The sequence below is a fragment of the Danio rerio genome, chromosome 4 (assembly GCF_049306965.1).
Source record: "Danio rerio strain Tuebingen ecotype United States chromosome 4, GRCz12tu, whole genome shotgun sequence".
NCBI lineage: Eukaryota > Metazoa > Chordata > Actinopteri > Cypriniformes > Danionidae > Danio > Danio rerio.
Window position 1 is genome coordinate 71,245,001 of NC_133179.1, and position 20,000 is coordinate 71,265,000.

At 38.7% G+C, this 20,000-nt stretch overlaps 2 protein-coding genes and 1 long non-coding RNA gene across 5 annotated transcripts in view; 2 read left to right on the forward strand and 1 right to left on the reverse strand.

Annotated features, from left to right (window-relative positions):
• Positions 1-20,000, forward strand: part of rab3ip (RAB3A interacting protein (rabin3)) — an 847,807-nt gene that overhangs the window by 383,854 nt on the left and 443,953 nt on the right. The window lies entirely within an intron of this gene.
• The window catches only part of rab21 (RAB21, member RAS oncogene family), a 28,801-nt gene that overhangs the window by 5,339 nt on the left and 3,462 nt on the right, over positions 1-20,000 (forward strand). For both annotated transcript variants that reach the window (XM_073946684.1, NM_001076665.1), the window contains 5 exon segments: positions 5,019-5,078; positions 6,309-6,416; positions 9,053-9,116; positions 9,365-9,419; positions 16,568-16,656. In XM_073946684.1, the coding sequence (XP_073802785.1) occupies positions 5,019-5,078; positions 6,309-6,416; positions 9,053-9,116; positions 9,365-9,419; positions 16,568-16,656 (376 nt within the window).
• On the reverse strand, positions 5,546-8,642 carry LOC141381965 (uncharacterized). The gene is made up of 3 exons (XR_012402876.1): positions 8,458-8,642; positions 6,049-8,406; positions 5,546-5,865 (listed from the first exon to the last, which is right to left on the reverse strand). It is a non-coding gene; the product is annotated as an uncharacterized lncRNA (long non-coding RNA).

Consider the following 20,000-nt stretch of genomic DNA (forward strand, 5'->3'; position numbering starts at 1 on the left):
ACTTACAGTCTTGATAAACTATTATTGTGTGTGTTATCAAGAGAAAAGGGTGTGTGCATCTTACTTGATGTAACTCTAAACACGTGTTTCTACAGGATTCCTTAGATTAATAGTCAGGCAGGTATATTAGGGAGCCAATATGGCTATAGTGTATTGTACAGTTGAAAGCAGAAGTTTACATACGCTGTATGAAAAGGCACATAACCATTTTAAAAACAGTCAGGTGTTAATGTGACTACACTTTTTCTCTTTTAGATAAGTCAGGATTATTAAATGTGTTTCTGTTCTGCTTAATAGCAGAATAATGAGAGAAATTTTTTGAGAAATTGTTATAACTTTTCTTGAAAGTCAAGTTTAAATACAATAAGATTATTCTGCCTGAAAACTCAGATGATGATGTCAGGGTTTTGGAAGTTTCTGATTGGCTACATTTGAGGCACAACTGTAGAATAGCATTTAAGGGAAACCTCAAACACACTGCTTCCCTGTGTGACAAGATGGGGAAATCAACAACAAAGCCAGATTACAGTTAGCTAAATGACACTGGGAAACAGACTAATGTTTGGAGACATGTCCTGTGGGACTCTGAGATTGAACTGTTTGGCCATAATGACCAGTGGAGGACAAAGGGGAAAGCTGACAAGCCTAGGAACGCCATCCTGACTGTGAAGTATGGGGGCGGCAGCATCATGTTGTGGGGCTGCTTTGCTGCAGGAGGGACTGGTCCACTTCACAGCATAGATGCCATCATGAAGAAAGAACATTATGGAGAAATACTGAAGCAACATCTCAAGACATCAGCCAGGAAATTACAACTTGGCCACAAATGGGTCTTCCAAACAGACCACGAGCCTAAGCATACTGACAAATTAGCTCAAATGTGCTTTAAGGACAGCAGAGTGAATGTTTTGGAGTGGCCATCACAAAGCCCTGATCTCAATCCTATAGAAAATTTGTGGGCAGAGTTGAAAAAGCTCGTGCGAGCAAATCTGCCTCCATTACACCAATTCTGTCCGGAGGAATGGGCCGAAATTCCTGCAAACTATTGTGAGAAGCTTGTGGAAGGACCAAAACACTTGACCAAAGTTTATAAGCAAAGCTAAAAAAAATACCAAGCAAATGTGTGTAAAAATGTAAAATCTCTCATTTATTCTGGCATTTAGCAAATGTAAATCATTTAGGGAATCCTGACGAACCTAAAACAGTAAACGTTTAGTCTGATTTACCATCAGACACTTAAAAAAAATAGATATGTTCCTTCTTTTTAGAGTGGACAATCATCCACATTGTCCCATCAGTAAAACATAAACGTTCATCCACGTTACTGTGTAGTAGCGCTCCATAAAACATACAGGGAAGCTTGGCTTACGTGTAAGATTGAGAAACTGTTATATGTGTAATCAGTTCTCAACAACTGCAATAATCTGTCACAATTATTTCATCTATCATAAACGTTTCTTCTGGACTGGTGTGTGTGGTGTCATAATAACTGCAATATTTATACTCCTCCATAAAACGTATAACAGATGTGACTGTATGAGCTGCTTTTCGCTGTACGCCGTGACTTAAAAGGATTATTGAACGTTATATGTAAATGTGTATGTGTGTATATATATATATATATATATATATATATATATATATATATATATATATATATATATATTTACATTTATATATATATATATATATATATATATATACATATATATTTACATTTTTATATATATATATACATACATGTATATATTTACATTTATATTTATATATGTATATATTTACATATATATATATATATATATATATATATATATATATATATATATATATATATATATATATATATATATATATATATATATATAAAATGTATTTGAAAATCGTAGGTAAATGATCAATTATTGTTTTAATAGTGGCTATCAAAGTCGTGCTAAAATCTTTCATTCGTTCATTAGATGTCATGGAAATTCAGGTTATAGTCAGTGAAAATCAGGGAATTTGACATTTTGCTTAGAGAGTTTTCTTTTACTGAAGTAAATGTCTGCAGCAATTTCTGTGTCACACACTTTAAACATTAAACTGACACAAATAACTGATTGGTTGTCTTTTCACTGGTCCTTGTCTAATGAAATCTGCAGTGAAGTCCAGAGTTTCTCTCAGAAGGTCTGGCTACTATTGGGTCATGCTGGAGAACATCTGGTTTTCTGTTGCAGTGTTCTCCAGGCTGGATGTGAAGATCTTTGTTTGTTTGTTTTTTCTTCTCTGCACTGGTTACCAGTTACGGTTTGGGTAAAGCTCAAACATTGACACGGTGATCATGGGATTCACAGCCTCTTCCTTTGACTCGCTCCTGTGAGCCTTCATCCAGATGCCCGAGGGGGGTAAATGACTGGCTCTTTGTGGTATTATCACAGAGAGCCGCTAAACCACTCTCCAAACTGTTTTCATTCACTCCTCCTTGATGGTGGAATGATCTTCCCAACACACACTGAATCGCAGAATCCCTGGCAGTATTCCAGAGAGAATCCCTCTGAAGCAAAAAACACAAATCTGCGCTGTTACATTTTAACCAGACTCGGAGTTTACATGCTTTTGTTTATGATTGTAATGTATGTATGGCAGCACTGACATCTTATATCACATATATTTAGCATGAACATGAGCTCTGAATGTAATACTGAAACTAGGGATGCAACGATTATAGACTTTGGTTTGGTTGGAAAAATCACGATTATTGTGCATTCATTCATTTCAAAACACTCCTTCTGTTTTAAAGTGTTGTTTATTGCTGCTCAGTAACCAAATAATACGACACAAAACAATAATAAAAAAACAAACAAACAATAGTCCAATTCTCTTTGGACTTAAAAATAAGTGAAAAAAGCTTTGGCATTTAAACACAAGTAATCATTTTACACTGAAAATAAATGCCAATAAATAAACAAATAAAATGTAAATAAATAAATTTAATTGTTATAAATAAATGAATACATTTATAATAATACAAATAAATAAAATTAATTAATACATTTTAAACGAATAAAAATAAATAAATTATAAATAAATAAAATTCATTAAGTTTTATATAATTAGAATAAAATATAAATTACAATAAATAAATAAATGAAATTTAAATAAATTAATATTTTTTTTCTAAATTGTAAATGAATAAATAAAATGTAAATAAATTAGAAATAAATAAATCAATACAATTAAAATAAAGAAATTAATAAAAAATAGATGAAAGTATATAAATAAATCAAATTTTAATAAATTAATTTAAAATAAATTTATACATTTAAAACATGCAAAATATTTAAAATAAATCCAATTTAAATAAATAAATGAATAAATAAATAAGTAGTATTTATATAAAGTAAATCTAAGTTACATAATTGCGAAGTATTTCCCTTTTACAGTGAAGAAATGTATTCAAAGACTGCTGAACCTCCGTCTAAAAGGCACGTTTGATCAACTATATAACAAAATTGTTTGATATTTTTCATTTTGTATTCATTTTCTCAGTGCAGGGCGCTCATGGCATTCTTTCAGCTTGTAGGTGCGTCTGGAAAGCTCGAGTCCCTCGCTCCATATAGGCAAGCCACGTCTTTCTATTGGAAATAACGAACTTGCGCGTGCAAATGACGCGATATGCGACTGTCCCTTAGTTAATAGCCTCAGCCAATAGTTAATCCAGTGTGCATGGCGTACAAGCTCAGAACTTTAAACTAGCACTCAGTTGGCATCACTTTAAGTTGCAGCAGTTTTGTTCCATGCAGGAACACGGTGTTGAGAAGCCTCAACCGCGACGAATTAAAGCGCGGTTAATGGTGAAATCGGTTAATCGTTGCATCCCTAATTGAAACTAGTGCTGCACAATATATCGCCAAATTGTCGTTATCGCGATAGTAGTATGTGCGATTAAATGTATCGCAGATGTTTAGATAAACGTTTGTTATTTTAAATTAGACCAATCAGAAGGGGCTTAATACGAGGAAAATGAAAACAGCCAATCAGATTCAGAATATCTGCGTAGGTTTTCGCTCATTCATTTTAATTTTATGACTAAATATTCACACAGTTTTAAAAAACATTTTAGTCGGAATTACATTACGTTTTTACCAGTTTATTTTAATATTAATAAATATTTACATGATTTAAAAACAAAGCTAGTGAAAATTAGCATTAGCATTTATTTTTAGTTTGTTTACCTTTTAACAAAGAAATGTCCTCAAAGCCAAAGTGTTTCTATACAGATTATATTTGTAAATTTAAAATATTGAGCTGTTTTTAGTTTAGAGCCACAGAGAGCTAGCTTTAATACATAGTAGTACACAATGCTTCATTCATTTGCAACATTTTTACCCTTAAAGGACTTTTAAGATGAAAAGCAACCAGAATATGATTGCCTGTTATCCTGAACGTCCTTTAAGGGTGTAGTTGTGTATGTAATTACCCAATTAAATTAAAAGGTTTACATGAAATAGTTCTTATATATTTTATAGTCTATTTATAGACTAATATTTCCTAACACGTTTTTAGTATTTAACAGAGTTAATTCCTCTGTTCTTTCTATTATATCAGCTTTGCAATAACCTGATTCCTGATAAATCTGTTTGTGACTTTTATTTTGTACGTTTGCTCGAGTGCTATACCAACATGCAGCGAGTTTGTGTTTGTGTGTTAGTTTGGGTGTTTATGGGAGGATCGAGTATATGCAAGGATCGAGTTTATATGCATGTGCGTGTTTATGTATGTATGTATATGCGCAAGTTTCCACCGTTATTCTATCGCGATATATATATTGATATCGAACTATTGTCCAGCCCTAATTGTGGGACGTTTAAGCCCTACTAGAGACCTGCTGTCTTTGGCGTTACATTCACTGTGTGAAGTCCTGTTTAAATATCTTCAGATTAGCAGAAGCGTTGCATCATGTACAAGTGAAATGTCATGTTTGATGTAGTAAACAGATTATTTATCAGTGCTTTAATATCACATTATGCTTTTGTTTGCAGGCATCGTTCCTCACAAAGAAGCTCAACATAACAGGAAAGAGAGTAAATCTGGCTATATGGGTGAGTAACAGATGTGTCCCGCACTTAGAGCTGATAGCCCCTCCCTAAAGGACTGATAGTCCCACCCTAAAGGACTTATAGCTGTGCCCTAAAGAGCTGATAGCCCTGCCGTAAAGGACTCATAGCCCTGCCCTAAAGAGCTGATAGCCCTGCCCTAAAAGGCTGATAGTCCCGCCCTAAAGGACTCATAGCTCTGCCCTAAAGGACTTTTAGCTCCGCCCTAACAGACTGATAGCTCTGCCTTAAAGCGCTGATAGCTTCTTCCTAAATTGCTGATAGCCCCTCCTTAAATAACTGATAGCCCCGCCCTAAAGGACTGATAGTCCCACCCTAAAGGACTTATAGCTCTGCCCTAAAGTGCTGATAGCCCTGCCGTAAAGGACTGATAGCCCCGCCCTTACAGACTGATAGCTTCTTTCTAAACAGCTGATAGCCCCTCCCTAAATGACTGATAGCCCCGCCCTAAAGGACTCATAGCTCTGCCCTAAAGAGCTGATAGCCCTGCCCTAAAGGGCTGATAGCCCTGCCCTAAAGAGCTGATAGCCCTGCCCTAAAAGGCTGATAGTCCCGCCCTAAAGGACTCATAGCTCTGCCCTAAAGGACTTTTAGCTCCGCCCTAACAGACTGATAGCTCTGCCTTAAAGCGCTGATAGCTTCTTCCTAAATTGCTGATAGCCCCTCCTTAAATAACTGATAGCCCCTCCTTAAATGACTGATAGCCCCGCCCTAAAGGACTGATAGTCCCACCCTAAAGGACTTATAGCTCTGCCCTAAAGTGCTGATAGCCCTGACGTAAAGGACTGATAGCCCCGCCCTTACAGACTGATAGCTTCTTTCTAAACAGCTGATAGCCCCTCCCTAAATGACTGATAGCCCCGCCCTAAAGGACTGATAGAAATCACTGATAGCTTTTTTTCTAAAGAGCTGATAGCCCCTCCCTAAAGAGCTGATAGCTCCTCCCCAAAATAACTGATTGCCCCATTCTAAAGAGCTGTATAGCCCTTCCTAAAGGACTGACAACCACGCCCTAAATGACTTGATAACAAGCACTGTAGTATATACTGTGCTATTCTATACTGCTATATACATATAAACATAAGAAGAGTAGTGTTTGGTTTCATTCCCACAGATAAAATTGGATTACTGTGATTGTAGGGTATATTTTCTCAAAGTAAGTGTGTGTTAATTGCTATGTTAGAGTTGCGTTTTTTTTCCTCATGTCTGTCACAGGATACGGCTGGTCAGGAGCGTTTTCATGCCCTTGGGCCCATCTACTACAGAGATTCCAACGGCGCGATATTGGTGTACGACGTCACAGATGAGGACTCTTTTCAGAAGGTCAGTATCAATATCAACTCCATAAGAATCAGCCACAAGTGTGTGCGTGTGCACACATTGAAACATGCTACCAACATGTTAACAGGTTAAAATCATGCTTGTAATGTGTCGATTCATGCTAAAACCAATGGCAACATGCAAGTTCATACTAGAAACATGATTGCAACATGATTATTCATTCTGGAAACATGATAGCAACATGCTAATTCATACTACAAACATCATAGTAACATGCTAAGTCATACTGAAAACATGCTAACAACATGTTACTTTATACTAGAAACATGCTGTTCATGCAAAAAAACATGCTATCGACATGCTAACATGCTATTTCACACTAGAAACATGCTAATTCATACTGGAAACATGTTAACAACATGTTACTTCATACCAAAAACATGCTATTCATGCAGAAAAATATACTATCAATATGCTAACATGCTATGTTACACTAAAAACATGCTAATTCAAACTGGAAACATGTTAAAAGCATGTTACTTCATTCTAAAAACATAAAGAAAAATATGCTATCAACATGCTAACATGCTATTTCACACTAGAAACTTGCCAATTCATACTGGAAACATGCTAACAACATGCTTCTTCATACTAGAATACTAGAAACATGTTATTCATGCAAAAAATGTTGCCAATATGCTAACATGCTATTTCACACTGGAAACATGCAAATTCATTCTGGAAACATGCTAACAACATGTTAATTCATACTACAAAAATCATAGTAACATGCTAAGTCATACTGGAAACATGCTAACAACATGTTACTTTATACTAGAAACATGCTGTTCATGCAAAAAATATGCTATCGACATGCTAACATGCTATTTCACACTAGAAACATGCTAATTCATACTGGAAACATGCTAACAACATGTTAATTCATACTACAAACATCACTTAGCATAACATGCTAAGGCAATGCTACTAGAATACTATAAACATGTTATTTATGCAAAAAAAATGCTGCCAATTTGCTAACATGCTATTTCACTCTAGAAACATGCTAATTCATACTGGAAACATGCTAACAACATGTTTCTTCATACTAGAATACTAGAAACATTTTATTCATGCAAAAAAAGGCTGCAAATATGCTAACATGCTATTTCACACTAGAAACATGCTAATTCATACTGGAAACATGCTAACAACATGTTAATTCATACTACAAACATCATAGCAACATGCTAAGTCATACTGGAAACATGCTAACAACATGTTACTTTATACTAGAAACATGCTATTCATGCAAAACATATGCTATCGACATGCTAACATGCTATTTCACACTAGAAACATGCTAATTCATACTGGAAACATGGCAACAACATGCTAATTCATACTACACACATCACTTAGCATAACATGCTAAGACAATGCTACTAGAATACTAGAAACATGTTATTTATGCAAAAAAATGCTGCCAATTTGCTAACATGCTATTTCACACTAGAAACATGCTAATTCATACTGGAAACATGCTAACAACATGTTACTTCATACTAACAACATGCAGAAAAATATGCTATCAACATGCTAACATGCTATTTCACACTGGAAACATGCATCCAACAACATTTTACTTCATACCAGAAAAATGTTATTCATGCAAAAATATACTATCAACATGGTATTTCACACTAGAAATATGCTAATTTATAATTGAAACAAGCCATTAACATGCTAATTCATACTGGAAACATGCTAACAACATGCTTCTTCATACTAGAATACTAGAAACATGTTATTCATGCAAAAAATTCTGCCAATATGCTAACATGCTATTTCACACTAGAAACATGCTAATTCACACTGGAAACATGCTAACAACATGTTAATTTATACTAGAAACATGCTATTCATGCAAAAAATATGCTATCGACATGCTAACATGCTATTTCACGCTAGAAACATGCTAGTTCATACTGGAAACATGCTAACAACATGTTACTTCATACTTAAAAACAAGCTATTCATGCAGAAAAATATGCTGTCAATATGCTAACATGCTATTTCACACAGAAACATGCTAATTCATACTGGAAACATGCTAACAACATGTTAATCCTTACTAGAAACATGCTATTCATGCAAAAAGTATGCTATCAACATGGTAACATGCTATTTCACACTAAAATCATGCTAATTTATACTTGAAACAAGCTTTCAACATGGTACTTAATACTAGAAACATGCTATTCATGCAAAAAAAATATGCCATCGACATGCTAACATGCTAATTCATAAAGGAAAATGCTAACAACATGGTAATTCAGTCTAAAAACATGGTTTTCATGCAAAACATGCTATCAACATGGTAACATGCTATTTCACACTAGAAACATGCTAATTTAAACTTGAAACAAGCTATCAACATGCTAATTCTTACTGGAAACTTGCTACCAACATGGTAATTCATACTGGAAACATGCTAATAACACACTAATTCATGCTAATATGATAAGTCATTCTATATATCTGTCTGTCTATCTGTGAATACTTTTTCAATCTGTTTCAAACTAAAACTTGCAACAGGCTTTCTCAAGCCACCATAAAGTTTTTGTCTTCAAACTTTGCTCTTGCTGTACATGAACCTACTTTTAATTTATTTTTAGGTGAAGAACTGGGTGAAAGAATTAAGGAAAATGTTGGGGAATGAAATCTGTTTATGTATAGTAGGTGAGTAACAGTCAGTGTGGTGAAACACTATGGGGATTCTGCTGGGAAATCTACTGAATTGGTTTAAACATGTACAATAGTGAGATTCTACATACATGGCTATGGTAAACGTAATCAATTTATTTGTAACAGATGTTTATGAATCTCTCTGTAGTACTCTTCATATCGTTCTGTCATTTTGGTCTGATGTTTATGGTTGTCTGCTGAATAGTGTGAACATTTACTGTAATTCTTTATTATTTTTTTAGGCAATAAAATAGACCTTGAAAAAGAGCGGCATGTTTCAGTCGAGGAAGCAGAGGGGTATGTACACGTCATGCATGTAATGTGTCCTGCCTTTAATATATTATTGATTTAGTTGGTCTGGTTGTTTTCAGTCAGGCATTTGTGTTGTTCGATCACTGTAAGTTTTTTCAGTGTAGGATTGTGTTGATGGTTTTGTTAATTGTTCACTTTTTTCACTCTACTGAAGCTTAAAAATACCTTTACACAGCAGAAACATGCTAACTTTAAACAAATATTTCTGTTAATACCCACACTACAGCACTTTTCTGCTCTACTTTAATATGTCCGCTCTCTGTTGGATCGTTTTTGTTTGGCTCTCTGTGATCCTAATCACTGTCACTTTAGGCTCCAGTATACTTTAATCGACATTAAAAAAACTGAAATGACGACCAAAACGATCTTTAACAGTTCAACGCAGATCAACAGGCAAACCTTTTGGGGGAGCTTTGTTTTGGCTCCTAAATAACTTTGAGCTGCCATTGGTCAATGCCAATCATGCAGTCGAAGCAGTCATGTTCTGGAGCTTGCTCTTGTAGCGACCGACATCCAATCAGGAGCTTGCTCTAGTAGCGGCCGACATCCAATCAGGAGTTTGCTCTAGTAGCGGCCGACATCCAATCAGGAGTTTGCTCTAGTAGCAGCCGGCATCCAATCAGGAGCTTGCTCAAGTAGCGGCCGTTATCCAATCAGGTGCTTGCTCATGTAGTGGTCATCATCCAATCAGGAGCTTGCTCTTTTAGCAACCGATGTCCAATCATGAGCCTGCCCTAGTAACGGCCATCATCCAATAAGGAGCTTGTTTATTAGCGACTGACATCCAATCAGGAGCTTGCTCTAGTAGTGACCGACATCCAGTCAGGAGCTTGCTCTAGTAGCGACCGACATCCAATCAGGAGCTTGCTTTAGTAGCGGCCGACATCCAATCAGGAGCTTGCTTTAGTAGCGGCCGACATCCAATCAGGAGTTTGCTCTAGTAGCGGCCGACATCCAATCAGGAGCTTGCTCTAGTAGCGGCCGACATCCAATCAGGCGTTTGCTCTAGTCGCGGCCGACATCCAATCAGGAGCTTGCTTTAGTAGCGGCTGACATCCAATCAGGAGTTTGCTCTAGTAGCGGCCGACATCCAATCAGGAGCTTGCTCAAGTAGCGGCCGATATCCAATCAGGAGCTTGCTTTAGTAACAGGCTTCATCTAATCAGGAGCTTGATCTAGTAGTGAATATCATCCAATCAGGTGCTTGCTCTTGTAGCGGCCATCATCCAATCAGAAGCTTGCTCTGGTAACAACCAATATCCAATCAGGAGCGTGCTCTAGAAACGGCCATCATCCAATAAAGAGCTTGTCTAGTAGTGACCGTCATCCAATCAGGAGCTTGTCCTAGTAGCGACTGACATCCAATCAGGACCTTGCTCTAGTAGCGACCGATATCGAATCAGGAGCTTGCTCTAGTAGTAACCTTCGTCCAATCTGGAGCTTTGCTTTAGAAGCAGCTGTTATCCAATTAGGACCTTGCTTTAGTAGCAGTCTTCATCCAATCAGGAGCTTGCTCTATTAGCAACCACTATCCAAATTATGAGCCTGCCCTAGCAACGGCCATCATCCAATAAGGAGCTTGTTCATTAGTGACTGTCATCCAATCAGGAGCTTGCTCTAGTATAGACCGATATCCAATCAGGAGCTTGCTCTAGTAGTGGCTGTTATCTAATCAGGACCCAGCTTTAGTAGCAGTCTTCATCCAATCAGGAGCTTGATCTAGTAGCTGCCATCATCCAATCAGGTGCTTGCTCGTGTAGCATCCAAGCCGGTTGTGCCTCTGTATGATCTGATGGACCCAGACCCGGTGCCGAACGAGTCCAGGCCATTTTTTTCAATGTTCCATAGCAGCTAATGCACAGCTACCATCTCGACAAACCCATGTCAACCATTTTACAACAAAACTGGACTAACATTGCGTCTTTAGAGGAGTGAACTTCACGTGTAAATGGAGTGAGTAAACTATACGTTCAAGCCAGTTACGCGTCTGATGCGTTACACTCAGAATGATGAGCACAACCTCTGCTAAAAGTGGCTGTTCCCCTTGTATAAAACTGCCTTCGGCCGCCATTGTTGTTGTGTTCAGGAGTCCACTCGAGCCGCGAGGCACATTTATAACCCAGCCTACTGCAGCACGGGGGTGTCGGGAGTGTTAGGGTGCTTTCACACCTGCCTTATTTAGTTCGATTGAATCGCACTAGAGTTCGTTTCTCCTTTTGGTACGGTTCGTTTGGGCAGGTCAGAAGGCAGCAATCGTACTCAAGTGCGCACCAAATAAGCGTACCGAGACCTGCTTGAAGAGGTGGTCTCTGTATGCTTTCAAGCGAACCCTGGAGCGGTTCGTTTGTGGTGAGAATATGATCCGTCCTAAAACAGGTCCAACCGCTAACAGTACTGCGCCTTTTGGACTAATTCAGCTGCCGTAGGCCGATGCGCTGTGCATTATGGGATATGGAGGAAAAATATTTGTTGACAGCGCTTTACCAACAGAGAGAGAGAGAGAGGGGAAAACATTACCTGATGGATCGTTGGCAATATTTACGCAAGATGACCATGTCGCAGTTTAGCTAAATTAATTCACACCTCCTCCTGAAGTGACGAGCGATGCATTAAACTCTGGCTGCGTCCGAAATCGCATAGTTCCATACTATATAGTACGCTAAAATCAGTATGCGAGCCGAGTAGTATGTACGAATTCATAGAATTCGAATATCAGTAGGTGAGAAGTACCCGGATGACTTACTACTTCCGGCGAGATTCTGAAGTGCGCATCCCATGCACGCTACGCTATCCCATAATGCCCCGTGAGAGAATTCATGAATGGAAGGCGATGCAACTGACGCAGGTAGGTCACGTGACCATGACAAAATGGTGCATGTAGTACGTCCGAATTCCATTCATACTTTTCACATTCCTACTGTAAAGAACGTACTTTTCTAACGGCCGAGTAGTACGTTTAAATTCAAATGCAGAACCTACTGAGTAGTATGCGGTTTCAGACGCAGCCACTGTTTTCCAGCCGCGCTTCATTTTCGTAATGTACAGTTTGTCTAAAGCAGGGATACAATCAGCCAGCGCGGTCGTCCCTCCAGAGTAAAAGGTTTTGTTTACCTGCGGGAGTTCACTGGCATTTTCCCGCACGTGAATTCTGACCAATCAATAAGCAGATTAGGAAATATGTTCAACAACATCTGGCCAATGAGAGATGTGGATTTTGTCACATGACTGCATTTTGGTTCGTTTCAACTGGTTCGGACTAAAGCCAGCAGTGTGGTGTGAAAACGACCCAAAGACGGCAGAAGATGCAACAATGTATTGCGCTTGGTCCGGACCAAACGAAGCGAACTACAAATGTGAAAGCACCCTTAGAAAACAGTATACCCTCCCTCAGCCTTTTCCCAACTCCTTTCTGGCCTCAAATGAAGAACAAAAAAAAAAAAAAACTTTGATTGAAGTATACCGGAGCCTGTACCTAACAGTATTTAACCTGGGAGGTCACACTTTTTAGACTCTAAACACTTCAAGCATGACATAAAACCAGTGAAATAGATGTCAGTAGGGAAGCAGCCTGTGTAAACACACTCATCATCTGCACTACAGAGAGAGAGAGAGGGAAAACACCAGCGCAGATCAGCCAATCAGAAAACACAGATGATTCAGCAAAGCTGTTATATTATCGCTGTCATTAGATTATGAATACCTACGGTAGTGCTTTCTACATTCATAATACAGTACAGACGACGGCAAAACGATTAGGCATATAGGCACTTTTATTTTGATGAATGTGATCTAAGGTCACTCTGACCAATAAAGCCTTTTACGAGCAAGAGGAATCAATAATTGACCAAATGAGGCTGCTGATAGGTGGAAGCGCATTTAAAGGGCCATGAAACCCCCTTGTTTCAGCAGGGTGTTTTCACACCTCTACTTTGGAAAAAGTCAGAAAAGTGGGCGTGTCCAGCTCTGTTTAGGGGGGAGTGTCGGAGGAACTAAAGTGGGAGGGTGTGGGAGTGTCTATTTGGGCACGCGCTGAGTTTCAGAGTCAAAGTACACACACACAGTAGAAAGTGATGGTGTTTAACCTACATGGACATCTGTAGTCGAATTATTTGCCAAATTATTAAATGGTGGACTTTAACTGCAGTTTGGCTCTTTCATTCAGGGAATTCATTCACGTCCCTCGCGACAAACGAGATATTTGATTGGAGGAGCTGCTCTAAGCGTGTATTTTTCATGCAATGTTTGATACCGCACGGCGAATGAGAGAAAAAAAACTCTGCATTTCCCGGAAACTTAGATGCACTCGGCAGGTAGCGTCAGAAAGCTGCGTGTGTTATTCCGGTCACTAAATGCGGTGAAAATCCTACACGAGGTTATAGTTTGGTTGTGGTGCTAACATGTTTACACTCGGTGCAATAGTTAGTTCGATACGAACAAACTGAATAAACAAAGAGCACTGGTCGCTCACTTACCAAATCTGTAGAGACAGGACAATCACCAGCAACTAGAGCCGCGTCTTTACTAAGAGGAGACTACAAGCGAATCCGGATCTCAGCGTTTGCAGATGAGAACAGCTCTCAGGTAAACAATAATCCTCCTTAGACACGTAAGTTATTGTTGTCGAGCGTCGCGTACACGGTTAATCCACACGTGATCCAGCTGAGCTCTCACAGAGAGAAAATGAAAACAAAACTTCACTGCAGCAAACTATAAAAGCAACACTTCACGCTTGTTTTGCCAACACAACGTGGCGTCTCTGCCGTCTAAACACTGTGACTAATGAATATTAATGAAGTTGCACAATAGAGCGCGCTGATTGGTTTGAACCAAGTCTTACTCATGCATTAATGCATCACACTGTAAGACGTAATAAGACACACTCTGGCACAGACGTCCAGTCTGCACGCTGGAATACACGCTATTATGTCATGACCGTGACGCAGCTTCAAAAATTCGTTTCAAACCGGAAGTACGAATTTACTTGAAATAACGCAAAAACAACCAATTTACACTTTTTAGTGAAATATAGGTGTCCTAATAGTGTTTTTAGCAGTGTGGGACACATATACGACTGTCAACAGCTCAAAAAATGTGTTTTGGTGTTTCGTGACCCTTTAAAGGTGCAGTACATAACCAGAGACAGCTAGTGGCTGAACAGTGAACTGCAGTCAGAGTTCAATACGAATGAGTCTGATAATTCTGCTGCATCTCTCTCAATTGCAATGGCATTTTAAGTGATCAACTTAATACTAATTATAATAATAACTCTAGTGAATATTTCGAAGCTAAAACCACACGATGATTCCGACAATTCCGACAAATTGCTTCAAATGGCATGGGAAAGTCTTACGCGTATGGATTATGACTGTAAGAGCCAGTTATGCCTAATTCATTTGTGATAATTTAGTTAAGGTTAAAGCATGATAAAAATTGATATTTAAATATAATAAGAATTCATTGTGATTTGTAGTATCTAAAATGCATCATTTAATAATTAATATCATTTAAAATCAGTTACTTTGGTATTTTGGCTTCTGACAGCAATACAACATGAAGAGTGATGGGAAGTTCGGATCATTTTACTGACTCGGATCTTTGAGTCTCGTTCATCAAGATGACCGAATCTTTTTTCGAGTCATTTCGTTCATTTGGTTCAATTTGCCAAAATATTATTAATGTTACGAATTGCTTACAAACACATCTACAACTAGCCCAAAAGGTTGATTGCACGACAAATAAGTCATAAATAGAATATAAGAAGGAGAAAATAATAATTCAATGTTTACTTTTATCTATGAAGGTATTGTTGTCTGTTTGCTCAGCTCACCTCTTCATGTCTTCAAATGTCAGGGGTTCATTCACGTTACACTGACAGTCACATATAATCTTAATCAATGCACAGTCTAAGCCGATAGGAGTCATGATCGTTCGTTCATCACGTGAGAGAATGACTCAAACCCGAGGACTCGAGAGATGAATGGTTCAATTCTTTTTCCGGCTCTAAACGCGTATGATTGGCCCGTGATGAACGAGTGACTCAGACCCGATAGAGGACTCGAGAGGTGAGCGGATCAATTCTTTTTCCGGCTCTAAACGCGTATGATTGGCTTCTGCCAATGTGATGAAGACTTGAAATTAACGATACTACCTGCACAAATGTGCGCACGCGCGGATGAACGAATCACTCCCTGAGAGGACTCGTAGTTCCCGAGTCATATTGAAAATTCGTTCAAAAAGAACGAATCGTTCATGAACGACCCATCACTAGTCATGAGGTCATTAGTTCATACGTTTAAGTCGGATTGCAGTTATGGATGTTGAAAGCGACACAGTTTTTTGACCGAGCTGACCGAGTCTATTGTGACTTTGTATTTTTGTTTGCGTTTCTTCAGTAAACATTTTTTTAAAAGAAGATTCGGTCTTACTTGCGTTTTTGCAAATACTGGTTGTTGGAATTGAAGCTTCATAAGGTGGTACATAAGGATTTGCACGAAAGGTGTGCCAATACAATGACCATAATCCGGTGTTTGATGCGCTCGGTTGTCACAGAGCATTTTTGAGGTCTATAAAATACTGGAAACAATCGACCAAGTTGTTTTTTACAGTGTATTTTGTATACAGTTGAAGTCAGAATTATTCGCCCCCTTTAAATTTCAGATTCAGGAAATTTTCACAGTATGTCTGATAATATTTTTCCTTCTGGAGAAAGTCTTATTTGTTTTATTTCGGCAAGAATAAAAGCAGTTTTTAATTTTTTAAACACCATTTTAAGGTGAAAAGTATTAGCCCCTTTAAGCTATATTTGTTTCTGATAGTCTACAGAACAAACCATCGTTATACAATAACTTGCCTAATTACCCTAACCTGCCTAGTTCAGCCTTTAAATGTCACTTTAAGCTGTGTAGAAGTGTCTTGAAGAATATCTAGTCTAATATTATTTATTGTCGTCATGGCAAAGATAAAATAACTCAGTTATTAGAGATGAGTTAGTAAAACTATTATGATTAGAAATGTGTTGATGAAATCTGCTCTCCGTTAAACAGATATCGGGGACGTAAATAAACAGGGGGCGAATAATTCTGACTTCAACTGTATATAATATTAATGTTTTTTTATTTATTGTCTATTTCCAGATATGCAGAGTCAGTTGGAGCGAAACACTATCACACATCCGCCAAATTAAACAAAGGCATCGAGGAGCTGTTTCTGGACCTGTGTAAACGTAGGTGTTTTTCCCTTTAATACACTGATGCTCTGGGGTCCGTTCTTCTTACCTTGCTTAATCAATCTTAGGGGCCGTGCACACCGGGACGCTTTTTGCTCATGTTTTTCGTCAAAGTGTAACGTCTCGTGACTAAATAAAGGGCGCCAATGTGATCGTGCACACCAACGTGCAAAACGGCAGGCGTCATAGCATCATTTTCAGAGAAACGCCTCATGTTTGTTTTTTTGTTTTGATGTGCCACGTCAAAACCTTCTCCACCAATCAGATCGGCACTTATGTTCACGTGCATGGAGCTGCTGATGTTACAGTAAACAGCACTTGGAGGCGCTCGAGCACAAAACTTTCAATGCGAGCGCACATTGAAGATGCCCAGAGGCGATATGAACGTGGAGCTGCTTATAGGGTGTATGCCGAAGCATGCTAATAGGACTTTTAATTTGCCAGTAACCTGGGTTAATCACTTCCGGTGGACGGAATGCCGTCGTAAAATCAGCGCGTTTAACGTCAGTTTTCTTTAAAAATCAGCGATCGCCACTGGCTGAGTGATATCCCATATAAAGTGGGTCTCGGATTGTACAGGAAGCACTGCATTAAATTTGTGGCTGTTTATCATGACGACGACCGGGTTTGTTTACAGGATCGACCATGGCTGCATATGTATTTACAATTCCGCTGTAATCTCTCGCTGTGTATTTCAAACATGGCGGGTCCTTTGTTTACATTCTGGCTTGTTGCGTCTACGAATGACGTATCTCTGTAAACCAATAGCGTTCAGCTGCGCGTGTAGCTCCACCTTTTGGGACCCTTTCTGCAGTTTGGGACCCTTTCGAAAAAGTGGTACGGTTTGGTTCGGTACGCCTTTTGACAGTGGAAATGGCCATAAAAGCGTACCAAACCGAACCGTACCGTACCACTCAGTGAAAACGGGCCATAAATGAATGCCAAAGTCTGTTAAACTGATTGTATTTGAATGACATTACAACATCGATGCTGTAAAAGGAACCGTATGAAATGGAAAAAAAACTCACAATAACAGGTCACCGGAAGTTTATCAGCATCGGGAAAACACCAGCTCGCCATATACCCCGTTACTCTGTGAACAATACTTTCTTCATCGCTAGAGCCGGAGCTGCTACTCGAACCATCCATGCTTGTTCCACTCGCCAGTAACTTGCACAACAAGCGTGTCAACTTTCTTCTTCTGTGTTACAAGCGGCTGTCAGAAGCTTAAAGTTGTGTAGCGCCATCTAACGTCAAGGAGGGATATTGCGTACTCTTCTGCTCGACAGCAGTGAAAATCGCTTGGGTTTGAATCTGGAAAAACGCCTCGTAAAACGCTGACGATATACACAAACAAAGAGCGTCCCGGTGTGTACGACCCTTTAGATCGTTCAATCTTAATAACTGACCTCTGTAAGTTCCACCCAGTTGGTCCAATGCCGGTGTCCACTGGTGGATGAAGGTTTAATGCCTGTTCGGTCTTTCCAGTGCACAATGTTGATTTACCCTAAATTTAACTCCTATCTGACTCCAATTTTAATATGAGGTGGTTTAGAATATTAATATATTTATCCTCGTTTTATCTGACTCCAATTATAAAACATTAAGAAGATTATATCGATATGTAATTTAGATAAATGTTTGAACCTTTTGTCTTCACTAGTAACTATTACATCCGTTCATTCGGGTGCTCATGTCGCTCAGAGAAATCGCCTCGGCCGAAGGCGTCCCTCACGGTCACACTCTGGTCAGTCTTGAATATTACACAGAGGTAATTGACTAATACTTTAGATGGCCGCTACCAGCACGCTCGTTCTAAAATACTTTAGTTAGTCCCGCTTAGGTGTACACCCTTGAGTTAAGACAATCATCATTTCTAATTAGAGGTTAGGGCATTATTATAAATGTACCCGACTACTGGACTCTATAGTAACTTTGGATTTCACCAAGCCCATGGTTTCCCATATGAACTTAATTTAGAATAATATTACGTTCAAACGAAGGTCGGGTACCCAATCTAGGTTAGTCGTGCAACACCTTGTTGACCTAGACGGAAGTTAACGCCCTTTCCACCTAAGTACACTTGAATCAATATCAAGAGTCAGTCGGATCCCTAAAACACAATTAGTGTGCCCAATGCTCCATCTCAACTGGATTCTAGTCCGTCTACTGACCTGACGCAAGACGTGCGGAAACAAGGATACAGCGCAATCTACTTGAATTAATAATTACAGAGTGAACAAAATATGGTCAAACATTACAATTTATTAGTCAGGTAAATGTATTATGCCAATTCAATCAGTCAATTCATAAATGATCAATACAAAACATCAAATTATCAAAGATAAGTCCAAGATGAAAAGATGCATACCTGACTACAAATTTTACATAACGTGGAGCGTAATGGGCTGATCTGGTTAGGCAGAATCGCACTGAGCCTTTCTCAAACCTTACCTTAAATAATCCAAGAATTCCCTCAAGGAAAGGGGTGTGTGCATAACAAAAGGCATTCACACTTAGTGCTGCCTGTGGAAAAGTCACACCCTTCACAGTGGTTCAAAAGATGCCTGAAGTTATATATTTATTGTTTTGATTATGTCTATTTCTGAGAGAATGAGACCATTGTACCAATCGCACTGAGACATTTCAAATGATATGAAACATGATAGTTAAAGTCAGTTTGGTTAATCTAGAACATTCAAACATTGAAATGACCATATGTGTGAGATGGGGTGGATGAAGCCGAGTCTCAGCAGACTCAGATGCAAGTGCAGCAGGAGCCGGTTTTTCCCGCATTCCCACCTGCTGGGTTGTGGAGTCACCAGTCTCTGTTTTCAGCTCATGTTTTGAATTGTCAAAGATATCAAAATATTTGCAATATTTCAACTCTTACACCTCTGACTAATTCGGTTCTTCGAAAAAGTTTGCGAATCAGTTTAAAATGTCTGGATGGTTATATAATCAATCATTTTATTCATAAATAAGTTTTAAAGGGGACCTATTATGCGTATTTTAACGAGATGTAGAACAAGTCTCTGATGTCCCTAGAGTGCGTTTGTGAAGTTTCAGCTCAAAATATCACACGGATAACGTTTTATAACTGTCTGAATCTGACGCTTTTAGGCTTTGATCGTAATTGAGCTGTTTTATAACTGCCGCTTTAAATGCTAATGAGATTGTGCTCTTTTCAAAAGAAGGCGGAGCTAAAAATGATTGAGTGTCAGCATAGGAGCAAATTCTAAACAGGACTAATGTCCTATGCTAATGACTTTCACTAGTGGGCGGGGCTAACCCCCTCTGATGACACGTACAGCCGGAGAATGCCGATCAGAGTGTTTCTG